This window comes from Phyllobates terribilis, unplaced genomic scaffold (assembly GCF_046119375.1).
Source record: "Phyllobates terribilis strain yellow unplaced genomic scaffold, ASM4611937v1 Scaffold_1__5_contigs__length_1240528914, whole genome shotgun sequence".
NCBI classification, from domain to species: Eukaryota; Metazoa; Chordata; class Amphibia; order Anura; family Dendrobatidae; genus Phyllobates; species Phyllobates terribilis.
This window is the reverse complement of record NW_027362761.1, coordinates 11005327-11018632: the sequence shown is the minus strand read 5'-3', so window position 1 is coordinate 11018632 and position 13306 is coordinate 11005327. Positions and strand designations below refer to the sequence as shown.

Here is a 13306-nt window from a genome sequence, read left to right as displayed (position 1 = left end):
ACACACACAAAAAAAGTCTTGCTCATCCCAAACTCGCTATTCAGTTGAGGAGGCATACGCTCTTCTTGCCTCCGACACTGACAGCGAGGAAGAGGATCCCACATTTCTTTTTTACCGACTCCTCGTCATCTTCCTCCTCCGGTGCTGCTGGACCGCCCTGCAGTCATTGCAGGAGAGCAGATGATCCAGCACCCCCCCCCCCCCCTCCCCACTACTGACCCCATGTGGACCTCATCCCCCAAAAATTATTAGCCACCGACTCCTGATTTCGTGGCACAATCAGGAATCAAGTTTGACACCACCGGCCTCACAGAACTAGACTTTTTCAAAGTCTTTTTCTCTGAGGATTTTGTAAGCCTCATGGTGGGCCAAACTAATTTATACGCTCATCAATTTTTGGAACAAAACCCCTATTCTTCATTTTCTAACTGGTCTCCTGTAGACGCAGTAGAAATAATGAAGTTTTGGGGCCTTGTCCTTCTTATGGGGGATCCTGAAGAAGCCAGAAGTTCGGCAATAGTGGAGTGCTGATGTTTTGTATAACACTCCAGTGTTCGGAATGGTCATGACCCAGACACGTTTTCAGGCCATCCACAAGTTCTTGCATTACCAGGATAATGCAAGGTGTTCTGCACGCGATGACCCGAACTTTGATCGTCTTTTCAAAGTTCGGCCGGTCATCGAACACTTCAACAAGCTTGCTGAAATACAACAAAATAATAACCAATAGGACCTTGAATGTAATAAGGAGCATACCACTAAACATTATATAAACCAGAGAGACCATAGGTATTTTCAAAACCCCAAAATAACAATCAAAACACCATATGTTAAATAAAGCATTGATCTTTTTTAGTCTATGTATTTTTTTAAAAGATAACACATAGTTGATCTCGCTGATCAAGTCCTCCAGCCATACAGTGCTTTGAGAAATACCATACCTTGGCCTAAGAAGCTGGCCGTGCACATTGTTCAGATGGCAATGCACAACGCTTTCCTTCTGTCACAATGTGCAGGCCAGACAACGGTCTCCTGAAAGTGAAGATACGACATCAAGGCCCTGATATTTGCCAGCGATGACAGAGCAGGCACCAGTACTTCCGGAACTGAAGGACCTCAAATTGTACCGGGCCAGCATTTCCCAGGGCAAATCCCTCACAGCGGAAAAAAAAGGTAAGTCACAAAAGAGGTACCGAGTGTGTTTTAAAAGGGGAATACGCAAGGACAACATTTATCAATGTGACACCTGCCCCGACAAACCTGGCCTGTGCATGAAAGAATGCTTCAAAAAGTACCATACTTCCATGGACTATTAAATTAATTTCTGACGTACGACAACCTGATGAACACTACACAATTGACGTATGACAACCTGACAAACACTACGTCACTTGTGTAGTGTTCGTCAGGTTGTCCTACTTAACTGACTTATTACACTACATTATAAAATTCAAAAATCAGCTACCACTTCCAAGAAGGGGGCACTTGTTGGCCATTTCCACTGTTTAGGTATATCAGGGGCTCTGAGAATGTGATATGACGGCCGCAGAGCATTCCATCAAAGTCTACATACAAAAGCGTCACTCCTTCCCTTCCGAGCCCTGGCATGCGCCCAAACAGTTTTCTCCCACACATGGGGTACCCTTGTGAAAATAAAGATATTGCAGCCAAGGTTGTTTTTCCACAGCTTTCCATGTCATAAACCTTTGCAAAACACTTGGCGGGGTTCAAAGTGCTCACCACACATCTAAATAAGTTCCCTTAGGGGGTCTAGTTTCCAAAATGGGGGGGGGGGGGGGTTCCACTGTTTAAGCACATCAGGGGCTCTCCAAACACAACATGGGGTCCGCTGTCAATTCCAGCAAGTTTTACATTGAGATCATCAATTGGCACCCCTTCCCTTCCGAGCGACCAAACAATGGCTTACCCCCACATATGAGGTATCAGTGTACTCAGAAAAAAAATTGCACAACAGCTTTGAGTCCAATTTCTCCTAGTACCCTCGTGAAAATTAAAAAATTGGGGTCTAAAATAAAGTTTTAGTGAAAAAAAAAGTTAAAGGTTCATTTTTCCTTTCACATTCAATTAATTGGTGGGAAGCACATGAAGGGTTAATAAACTTCTTGAATGTGGTTGTGCGCACCTTGAGGGGTGCAGTTTTTAGAATGGTGTCACTTTTGGGTATTTTCTATCATAGAGACCCCTCAAAGTGACTTCAAATGTGATGTGGTCCCAAAAAAAAAAAAAAAAAAGTAATAATTTGTAAATTTTGTTGGAAAAACAAGAAATCACTGGTCAACTTTTAACCCTTATAGCACCCTAATAAATAAATTTGGGTTCCAAAATTGTGCTGATGTAAAGATGATATATGGGAAATGTTAACTATTTTGTGACATTTCTCTCTGATTTAAGGGCATGAAAATTCAAAGTTTGAAAATGGCAACATTGTCACCAAATTTCCATTTGTTTTTTTTCACAAATAAATGAGTGATAAAAATTTTTTTACCACAATCATGAAGTACAATATGTCACAAAAAAAAAAAAAAAGTCTCAGAATCAGGGGGATCCATTGAAGCGTTCCAGAGTAATTACCTCTGTAAGGTAGCGCAAATGATCATGTTGAGGGTCACTCACTTCACCTGGTCAATTAAAGCACACATGCAACATCCTCCAGTAATTCACAGTCCAGCAGTTTATTACACCTCATAAACCGCACATAACATAGTCCATCTCAGTGGCTCGCAGGAATGTTACACATGTATCCTAGAGCCTTTTCAGTGGCAGCTGTGCCCGCTTGGCTTCAAATACAGACTTCAGCAAGGTAACAATATCAATGTCCATATAAAGAACCATTTTTTACCTTTGCCGGGTCTCAGCTGCTTCTATCAGCTCTGTTCTACCACAGGTGTGGTTTAAGGCTCCCCAGCCGTGGTCTCCAAGCCACATGCCTTCCAGAGCTAATGGAGCCCCAGACACAGGGATCAGGCCTCATGCCTTTCACACTCTTTCAAAACCACCAGGATTTATATATCCTTCTGTGCACAGGACCTGTGATGATGTCACAGTCATGTGATCAGTCACCTGAAGGGGAGGTTCCTGGTCAGCCAGACCACACCCCCTCTGACATTTTGGCAATGCAGTCAGCTGCTACATTACACCTCATAAAGTGACAGTGGTCAGAATTGAAAAATTGGCCTGGTCATTAACGTGCAAACCACCTTGGGTTGTAAATGGGTTAATATCTGGGGTGCAGGTGAGCTATAGCGGAGCCACTAGCCGGAACGGCTACATAAGGGACAGTGCACCCCGACTGCCTCATCATCCCACTGCCCTAACACCTGTCACCAGCGTCAATAGTCAGCAGTGCTATGTGGATTGTGAAGCATAGAAATACAGTGTGACCCGAGCCTTAGTGTCAGGGGCAGGTGAGCTATAGAGGAGCCACTAGCCAGAATGGCTACATAGAGGACAGTGCACCCCAACTGCCTCATCATCCCATTGCCCTAACACCTGTTGCCAGCATCAATAGTCAGCAGTGCTATGTGGATTGTGAAGCATAGAAATACTGTGTGACCCGAGCCTTAGTGTCAGGGGCAGGTGAGCTATAGCGGAGCCACTAGCCAGAACGGCTACATAAGGGACAGTGCACCCCGACTGCCTCATCATCCCATTGCCCTAACACCTGTCACCAGCGTCAATGGTCAGCAGTGCTATGTGGATTGTGAAGCATAGAAATACAGTGTGACCCGAGCCTTAGTGTCAAGGGCAGGTGAGCTATAGCGGAGCCACTAGCCAGAATGGCTACATAGAGGACAGTGCACCCCGACTGCCTCATCATCCCATTGCCCTAACACCTGTCGCCAGCGTCAATGGTCAGCAGTGTTATGTGGATTGTGAAGCATAGAAATACAGTGTGACCCGAGCCTTAGTGTCAGGGGCAGGTGAGCTATAGCGGAGCCACTAGCCAGAACGGCTACATAAGGGACAGTGCACCCCGACTGCCTCATCATCCCATTGCCCTAACACCTGTCGCCAGCGTCAATGGTCAGCAGTGCTATGTGGATTGTGAAGCATAGAAATACTGTGTGACCCGAGCCTTAGTGTCAGGGGCAGGTGAGCTATAGCGGAGCCACTAGCCAGAACGGCTACATAGGGGACAGTGCACCCCGACTGCCTCATCATCCCATTGCCCTAACACCTGTCGCCAGCGTCAATGGTCAGCAGTGCTATGTGGATTGTGAAGCATAGAAATACAGTGTGACCCGAGCCTTAGTGTCAGGGGCAGGTGAGCTATAGCGGAGCCACTAGCCAGAACGGCTACATAGGGGACAGTGCACCCCGACTGCCTCATCATCCCATTGCCCTAACACCTGTCGCCAGCGTCAATGGTCAGCAGTGCTATGTGGATTGTGAAGCATAGAAATACTGTGTGACCCGAGCCTTAGTGTCAGGGGCAGGTGAGCTATAGCGGAGCCACTAGCCAGAACGGCTACATAGGGGACAGTGCACCCCGACTGCCTCATCATCCCATTGCCCTAACACCTGTCGCCAGCGTCAATGGTCAGCAGTGCTATGTGGATTGTGAAGCATAGAAATACAGTGTGACCCGAGCCTTAGTGTCAGGGGCAGGTGAGCTATAGCGGAGCCACTAGCCAGAACGGCTACATAGGGGACAGTGCACCCCGACTGCCTCATCATCCCACTGCCCTAACACCTGTCGCCAGCGTCAATGGTCAGCAGTGCTATGTGGATTGTGAAGCATAGAAATACAGTGTGACCCGAGCCTTAGTGTCAAGGGCAGGTGAGCTATAGCGGAGCCACTAGCCAGAACGGCTACATAGAGGACAGTGCACCCCGACTGCCTCATCATCCCATTGCCCTAACACCTGTCGCCAGCGTCAATGGTCAGCAGTGCTATGTGGATTGTGAAGCATAGAAATACAGTGTGACCCGAGCCTTAGTGTCAGGGGCAGGTGAGCTATAGCGGAGCCACTAGCAAGAACGGCTACATAGGGGACAGTGCACCCCGACTGCCTCATCATCCCATTGCCCTAACACCTGTCGCCAGTGTCAATGGTCAGCAGTGCTATGTGGATTGTGAAGCATAGAAATACAGTGTGACCCGAGCCTTAGTGTCAAGGGCAGGTGAGCTATAGCGGAGCCACTAGCAAGAACGGCTACATAGGGGACAGTGCACCCCGACTGCCTCATCATCCCACTGCCCTAACACCTGTCGCCAGCGTCAATGGTCAGCAGTGCTATGTGGATTGTGAAGCATAGAAATACAGTGTGACCCGAGCCTTAGTGTCAAGGGCAGGTGAGCTATAGCGGAGCCACTAGCCAGAATGGCTACATAGAGGACAGTGCACCCCGACTGCCTCATCATCCCATTGCCCTAACACCTGTCGCCAGCGTCAATGGTCAGCAGTGCTATGTGGATTGTGAAGCATAGAAATACAGTGTGACCCGAGCCTTAGTGTCAGGGGCAGGTGAGCTATAGCGGAGCCACTAGCCAGAACGGCTACATAAGGGACAGTGCACCCCGACTGCCTCATCATCCCATTGCCCTAACACCTGTCGCCAGCGTCAATGGTCAGCAGTGCTATGTGGATTGTGAAGCATAGAAATACTGTGTGACCCGAGCCTTAGTGTCAGGGGCAGGTGAGCTATAGCGGAGCCACCAGCCGGAACGGCTACATAAGGGACAGTGTACCCCGACTGCCTCATTATCCCATTGCCCTAACACCTGTCGCCAGCGTCAATGGTCAGCAGTGCTATGTGGATTGTGAAGCATAGAAATACAGTGTGACCCGAGCCTTAGTGTCAGGGGCAGGTGAGCTATAGCGGAGCCACTAGCCAGAACGGCTACATAGGGGACAGTGCACCCCGACTGCCTCATCATCCCATTGCCCTAACACCTGTCGCCAGCGTCAATGGTCAGCAGTGCTATGTGGATTGTGAAGCATAGAAATACTGTGTGACCCGAGCCTTAGTGTCAGGGGCAGGTGAGCTATAGCGGAGCCACTAGCCAGAACGGCTACATAGGGGACAGTGCACCCCGACTGCCTCATCATCCCATTGCCCTAACACCTGTCGCCAGCGTCAATGGTCAGCAGTGCTATGTGGATTGTGAAGCATAGAAATACTGTGTGACCCGAGCCTTAGTGTCAGGGGCAGGTGAGCTATAGCGGAGCCACTAGCCAGAACGGCTACATAGGGGACAGTGCACCCCGACTGCCTCATCATCCCATTGCCCTAACACCTGTCGCCAGCGTCAATGGTCAGCAGTGCTATGTGGATTGTGAAGCATAGAAATACAGTGTGACCCGAGCCTTAGTGTCAGGGGCAGGTGAGCTATAGAGGAGCCACTAGCCAGAATGGCTACATAGAGGACAGTGCACCCCGACTGCCTCATCATCCCATTGCCCTAACACCTGTTGCCAGCGTCAATAGTCAGCAGTGCTATGTGGATTGTGAAGCATAGAAATACTGTGTGACCCGAGCCTTAGTGTCAAGGGCAGGTGAGCTATAGCGGAGCCACTAGCCAGAACGGCTACATAGGGGACAGTGCACCCCGACTGCCTCATCATCCCATTGCCCTAACACCTGTCGCCAGCGTCAATGGTCAGCAGTGCTATGTGGATTGTGAAGCATAGAAATACTGTGTGACCCGAGCCTTAGTGTCAGGGGCAGGTGAGCTATAGCGGAGCCACTAGCCAGAACGGCTACATAGGGGACAGTGCACCCCGACTGCCTCATCATCCCATTGCCCTAACACCTGTCGCCAGCGTCAATGGTCAGCAGTGCTATGTGGTCGTCAGCATCTCTCACTTGCGTGCACTTTGCTACATATGCCCGGCCCAGCTGCAGCCGATATATCGCGATAAACAGTCCATGTCACCAGTGCCGTTAGTATGACAGTAGCGGCCGTTTTCCAGTACACATCACCTGCCCCATATAGGTGAAGCCAAACTTCCGAGATATCCTCTCCGCCTCCTCCGGTCCCGCGGGCACTTTCAGTGCCCAGCTATTCGTGTATACCCGCAGTGTCAGCACACAGAGAGGCCATAGGAGCAGAGCCAGCGCGGCGAGCCCTCCGCTGCACTGCATAGTCCACACTACCACCTACAGTCCACAAGGTGGCAGCTCTCACAGCCCAGGCGCCTTGTGCCGCGGGGGCAGAGGTCAGGCCGTGCACAGGCCCTCTGGGTATTCCAACCAGTACAACGCATTGGTATGTGTGGGAGTAGATGGTGGTGCACATAGGAAAAGCTGCTTCTTTATTCCTTGTCAGTGGGTCATGGATAAGGGTCACATCTCATGTGTTGTGCAGTTGACAACTGTTCTGTCATGTTAAAAGCTGTACAGTCCTGAGAAGCTCCTATGGAGGTGTGTGACTGACAGCAGCAGCTCTACTGCCCCGTACACACACGATACATATATCAGAGGAGGTGGAGTTCATTACTGAGGCAGGGTTCACATGGCATTTGCTACTACATTCAGTGGCTCACATGTGAACCGCCACAGAACAGGATTGGGACGTACGCGCTGACTGGAACGGTGCAGACGGAGTCACAGTGTGCGGTGTCTGCAGATTCAGCTGTATACACCTAGCTGAGGCAGGTTCCACCATGTAGCCATCTATATCGTCTACATCTTGCTGCCCACCTCCAATAGGCATACACAGCCGAATATGCGGACTCCGCACACTGTGACTCCATCTGCACCGTTCCAGTCAGCGCGTACGTCCCAATCCTGTTGTGTGGGGGGTCAGACATGAGCGCCTCTTCATGTATCAGAAGCGTCTAACTCCAGCATGTCCCGAGACCAGCATGTCCCACAACCAGCCTGTCCCCAAACCAGCCTGTCCCCAGATCAACATGTCCCCAGATCAGCATGTCCCCAAACCAGCCTGTCCCCAGACCAGCCTGTCCCCAGATCAGCATGTCCCCAGACCAGCCTGGCCCCAGAGCAGCATGTCCCCAGACCAGCATGTGCCCAGACCAGCGACCAGCCTGTCCCAAGACCAGCATGTCCCCAGACCAGCCTGGCCCCAGAGCAGCATGTCCCCAGACCAGCATGTGCCCAGACCAGCGACCAGCCTGTCCCAAGACCAGCATGTCCCCAGACCAGCCTGTCCCCAGAGCAGCATGTCCCCAAACCAGCCTGTCCCCAGACCACCCTGTCCCCAAACCAGCATGTCCCCAAACCAGCATGTCCCCAAACCAGCCTGTCCCCAGACCACCCTGTCCCCAGACCAGCCTGTCCCCAGATCAGCATGTCCCCAGACCAGCCTGGCCCCAGAGCAGCATGTCCCCAGAGCAGCATGTCCCCAGACCAGCCTGGCCCCAGAGCAGCATGTCCCCAGAGCAGCATGTCCCCAGACCAGCCTGTGCCCAGACCAGCGACCAGCCTGTCCCAAGACCAGCATGTCCCCAGACCACCCTGTCCCCAGACCAGCCTGTCCCCAGATCAGCCTGTCCCCAGACCACCCTGTCCCCAGACCAGCCTGTCCCCAGATCAGCATGTCCCCAGACCAGCCTGGCCCCAGAGCAGCATGTCCCCAGAGCAGCATGTGCCCAGACCAGCGACCAGCCTGTCCCAAGACCAGCATGTCCCCAGACCAGCCTGTCCCCAGAGCAGCATGTCCCCAAACCAGCCTGTCCCCAGACCACCCTGTCCCCAGACCACCCTGTCCCCAAACCAGCATGTCCCCTGAATAGCCTGTCCCCAAACCAGCCTGTCCCCAGACCACCCTGTCCCCAAACCAGCCTGTCCCACGACCAGCATGTCCCCAGACCACCCTGTCCCTAGACTAGCATGTCCCCAGACCAGCCTGTCTCCAGACCAGCATGTCCCCAGAGCAGCCTGTCCCCAGAGCAGCCTATCCCCAGACCTACAGGTCCCCAGACCAGCATATCCCAAGACCAGCATGTCCCCAGACCAGCCTGTCCCTAGACCAGCCTGTCCCCAAACCAGCCTGTCCCCAGACCAGCCTGTCCCCAGATCAGCATGTCCCCAGACCAGCCTGGCCCCAGAGCAGCATGTCCCCAGACCAGCCTGTGCCCAGACCAGCGACCAGCCTGTCCCAAGACCAGCATGTCCCCAGACCAGCCTGGCCCCAGAGCAGCATGTCCCTAAACCAGCCTGTCCCCAGACCACCCTGTCCCCAAACCAGCATGTCCCCTGACCAGCCTGTCTCCAAACCAGCCTGTCCCCAGACCACCCTGTCCCCAAACCAGCATGTCCCCCGACCAGCCTGTCCCCAGACCAGCATGTCCCCAAACCAGCCTGTCCCCAGATCAACATGTCCCCAGATCAGCATGTCCCCAAACCAGCCTGTCCCCAGACCAGCCTGTCCCCAGATCAGCATGTCCCCAGACCAGCCTGGCCCCAGAGCAGCATGTCCCCAGACCAGCATGTGCCCAGACCAGCGACCAGCCTGTCCCAAGACCAGCATGTCCCCAGACCAGCCTGGCCCCAGAGCAGCATGTCCCCAGACCAGCATGTGCCCAGACCAGCGACCAGCCTGTCCCAAGACCAGCATGTCCCCAGACCAGCCTGTCCCCAGAGCAGCATGTCCCCAAACCAGCCTGTCCCCAGACCACCCTGTCCCCAAACCAGCATGTCCCCAAACCAGCATGTCCCCAAACCAGCCTGTCCCCAGACCACCCTGTCCCCAGACCAGCCTGTCCCCAGATCAGCATGTCCCCAGACCAGCCTGGCCCCAGAGCAGCATGTCCCCAGAGCAGCATGTCCCCAGACCAGCCTGGCCCCAGAGCAGCATGTCCCCAGAGCAGCATGTCCCCAGACCAGCCTGTGCCCAGACCAGCGACCAGCCTGTCCCAAGACCAGCATGTCCCCAGACCACCCTGTCCCCAGACCAGCCTGTCCCCAGATCAGCCTGTCCCCAGACCACCCTGTCCCCAGACCAGCCTGTCCCCAGATCAGCATGTCCCCAGACCAGCCTGGCCCCAGAGCAGCATGTCCCCAGAGCAGCATGTGCCCAGACCAGCGACCAGCCTGTCCCAAGACCAGCATGTCCCCAGACCAGCCTGTCCCCAGAGCAGCATGTCCCCAAACCAGCCTGTCCCCAGACCACCCTGTCCCCAGACCACCCTGTCCCCAAACCAGCATGTCCCCTGAATAGCCTGTCCCCAAACCAGCCTGTCCCCAGACCACCCTGTCCCCAAACCAGCCTGTCCCACGACCAGCATGTCCCCAGACCACCCTGTCCCTAGACTAGCATGTCCCCAGACCAGCCTGTCTCCAGACCAGCATGTCCCCAGAGCAGCCTGTCCCCAGAGCAGCCTATCCCCAGACCTACAGGTCCCCAGACCAGCATATCCCAAGACCAGCATGTCCCCAGACCAGCCTGTCCCTAGACCAGCCTGTCCCCAAACCAGCCTGTCCCCAGACCAGCCTGTCCCCAGATCAGCATGTCCCCAGACCAGCCTGGCCCCAGAGCAGCATGTCCCCAGACCAGCCTGTGCCCAGACCAGCGACCAGCCTGTCCCAAGACCAGCATGTCCCCAGACCAGCCTGGCCCCAGAGCAGCATGTCCCTAAACCAGCCTGTCCCCAGACCACCCTGTCCCCAAACCAGCATGTCCCCTGACCAGCCTGTCTCCAAACCAGCCTGTCCCCAGACCACCCTGTCCCCAAACCAGCATGTCCCCCGACCAGCCTGTCCCCAGACCAGCATGTCCCCAAACCAGCCTGTCCCAAGACCAGCATGTCCCCAGACCAGCATGTCCCAAAACCATAAATATCAAATAATTTGGTTCTAATCCGATAAAGTAATCAAAGACCAAATAAGTTCAGCAAACATTAAATTTTATTGATAAAATATACAGACAAAAGAGTCATAAGAGATAAAAAGCACCTCCATACTGTGAGGGATCGAGAATTGCATATGAATGCCTATTTCATATATACCTTGTAAGAAATTATTGCTATGCTGTCATGTAGTGTCTGTATATTTTATCAATAAAATTTAATGTTTGCTGAACTTATTTAGTCTTTGATTAATTTATCAGATTAGAACCAAATTATTTGATATTTATAGCTATGCTGTTTCAGCAACTGTCTTCATAATTATAGGACAACTTTCGCTCTTTTGATTGTAAATGTCCCAAAACCAGCATGTCCCCAGACCAGCATGTCCCAAAACCAGCATGTCTCCAGACCACCCTGTCCCCAAACCAGCATGCCCCCCAACTAGCCTGTCCCCAAACCAGCATGTCCCCAGACCAGCATGTCCCCAGACCAGCCTGTGCCCAGACCAGCATGTCCCCAGACCACCCTGTCTCCAAACCAGCATGTCCCCAAACCAGCATGTCCCCAGACTACCACCCCCAAACCAGCATGTCCCCAGACCAGCCTGGCCCCAGAGCAGCATGTCCCCAGACCAGCCTGTGCCCAGACCAGCGACCAGCCTGTCCCAAGACCAGCATGTTCCCAGACCACCCTGTCTCCAAACCAGCATGTCCCCAGACTACCGCCCTCGACCAGCCTGTCCCCAGATCAGCATGTCCCCAGACCACCTTGTCCCCCGACCAGCCTGTCCCCTGACCAGCATGTCCCCAGACCAGCATTTCCCCAAACCAGCCTGTCCCAAGACCAGCATGTCCCCAGACCAGCATTTCCCCAAACCAGCATGAACAACTCCAGTCTGGATGAATCAGGCGCAATGTACTTAAAATTGTCGTTGAGGTTTTCCTGGGCAAAGCGGCTTCAGGAAAAAGCTGTCAGTCTTTGTCTTGAAACAGTTTGGCAGGCAGTTTTGCCATGGTGTTTACGGTGGCAAAGCTACCAGCATCTTTTTACTGTCCTTTAAACTATAGCTAATGAAGCCGCCTGAAGAATGAACTTCTCAGGTCATGGTCACACATTCAGTATTTTACCTCAGTATGTATAAGCCAAAGCCAGGAGTGGGTGATAAATACAGAAGTGGTGACATGTTTCTATTATACACTGGTCAAAAAAATAAAGGGAGCACTTAAACAACAGAATATAACTCCAAGTAAATCAAACTTCTGCGAAATCAAACTGTCTACTTAGGAAGCAACACTGATTGACAAACAATTTCACATGCTGTTGTGCAAATGGAATAGACAATAGATGGACATTATTGGCAATTATCAAGACACCCTCAATAAAGGAGTGGTTCTGCAGACCACATCTCAGTACCAATGCTTTCTGGCTGATGTTTTGGTCACTTTTGAATGTTGGTCGTGCTTTCACACTTGTGGTAGCATGAGACGGACTCTACAACCCACAGAAGTTGCTCAGGTAGTGCAGCTCATCCAGGATGTAACATCTATGCGAGCTGTGGCAAGAAAGTATGCTGTGTCTGTCAGCGTAGTGTCCAGAGGCTGGAGGCGCTACCAGGAGACAGGCCAGTATACCAGGAGACGTGGAGGGTGGTATGTGGGCCCGACTTCCACAGATGGGGGTTGTGCTCACAGCCCAACACCGTGCAGGACGCTTTGCATTTTCCACAGAACACCAGGATTGGCAAAGTCGCCACTGGCGCCCTGTGCTCTTCACAGATGAAAGCAGGTTCACACTGAGCACATGTAACAGACGTGACAGAGTCTGGAGACGCTGTGGAGAGCGATCTGCTGCCTGCAACATCCTTCAGCATGACCGGTTTGGCAGTGGGTCAGTAATGGTGTGGGGTGGCATTTCTTTGGAGGGCCACACAGCCCTCCATGTGCCCGCCAGAGGTAGCCTGACTGCCATTAGGTACCGAGGCGAGATTCTCAGACCCCTTGTGAGACCATATGCTGGTGCGGTTGGCCCTGGGTTCCTCCTAATGCTGGACAATGCCAGACCTCATGTGGCTGGAGTGTGTCAGTTGTTCCTGCAAGATGAAGGCATTGAAGCTATGGACTGGCCCGCCCGTTCCCCAGACCTGAATCCGATTGAGGACATCTGGGACATCATGTCTCGCTCCATCCACCAACGTCACGTTGCACAACAGACTGTCCAGGAGTTGGCGGATGCTTTAGTCCAGGTCTAGGAGGAGATCCCACAGGAGACCATCCACAACCTCATAAGGAGCATGCCCAGGCGTTGTAGGGAGGTCATACAGGCACGTGGAGGCCACACAAAATACTGAGCCTCATTTTGACTTGTTTTAAGGACATTACATCAAAGTTGGATCACCCTGTAGTGTGTTTTTCCACTTTAATTTTGGGGGTGACTCCAAATCCAGGCCTCCATTGATTAATAAATTTGTTTTCCATTGATGATTTTTGTGTGATTTTGTTGTCAGCACATTCAACTTTGTACAGAACAAA

General features: G+C 52.4%; 1 protein-coding gene across 1 annotated transcript in view; it reads right to left on the bottom strand.

The window, feature by feature from the left end:
- The window catches only part of LOC141165509 (proprotein convertase subtilisin/kexin type 4-like), a 707768-nt gene extending 700635 nt beyond the window's left edge, over positions 1-7133 (bottom strand). The window contains exon 1 of the mRNA XM_073651166.1: positions 6949-7133. Coding sequence (XP_073507267.1) covers positions 6949-7110 — 162 coding nt within the window. The 5' untranslated portion in view covers positions 7111-7133. The remainder of the gene's footprint in view (positions 1-6948) is intronic.
- Positions 7134-13306: the final 6173 nt, after the last annotated feature.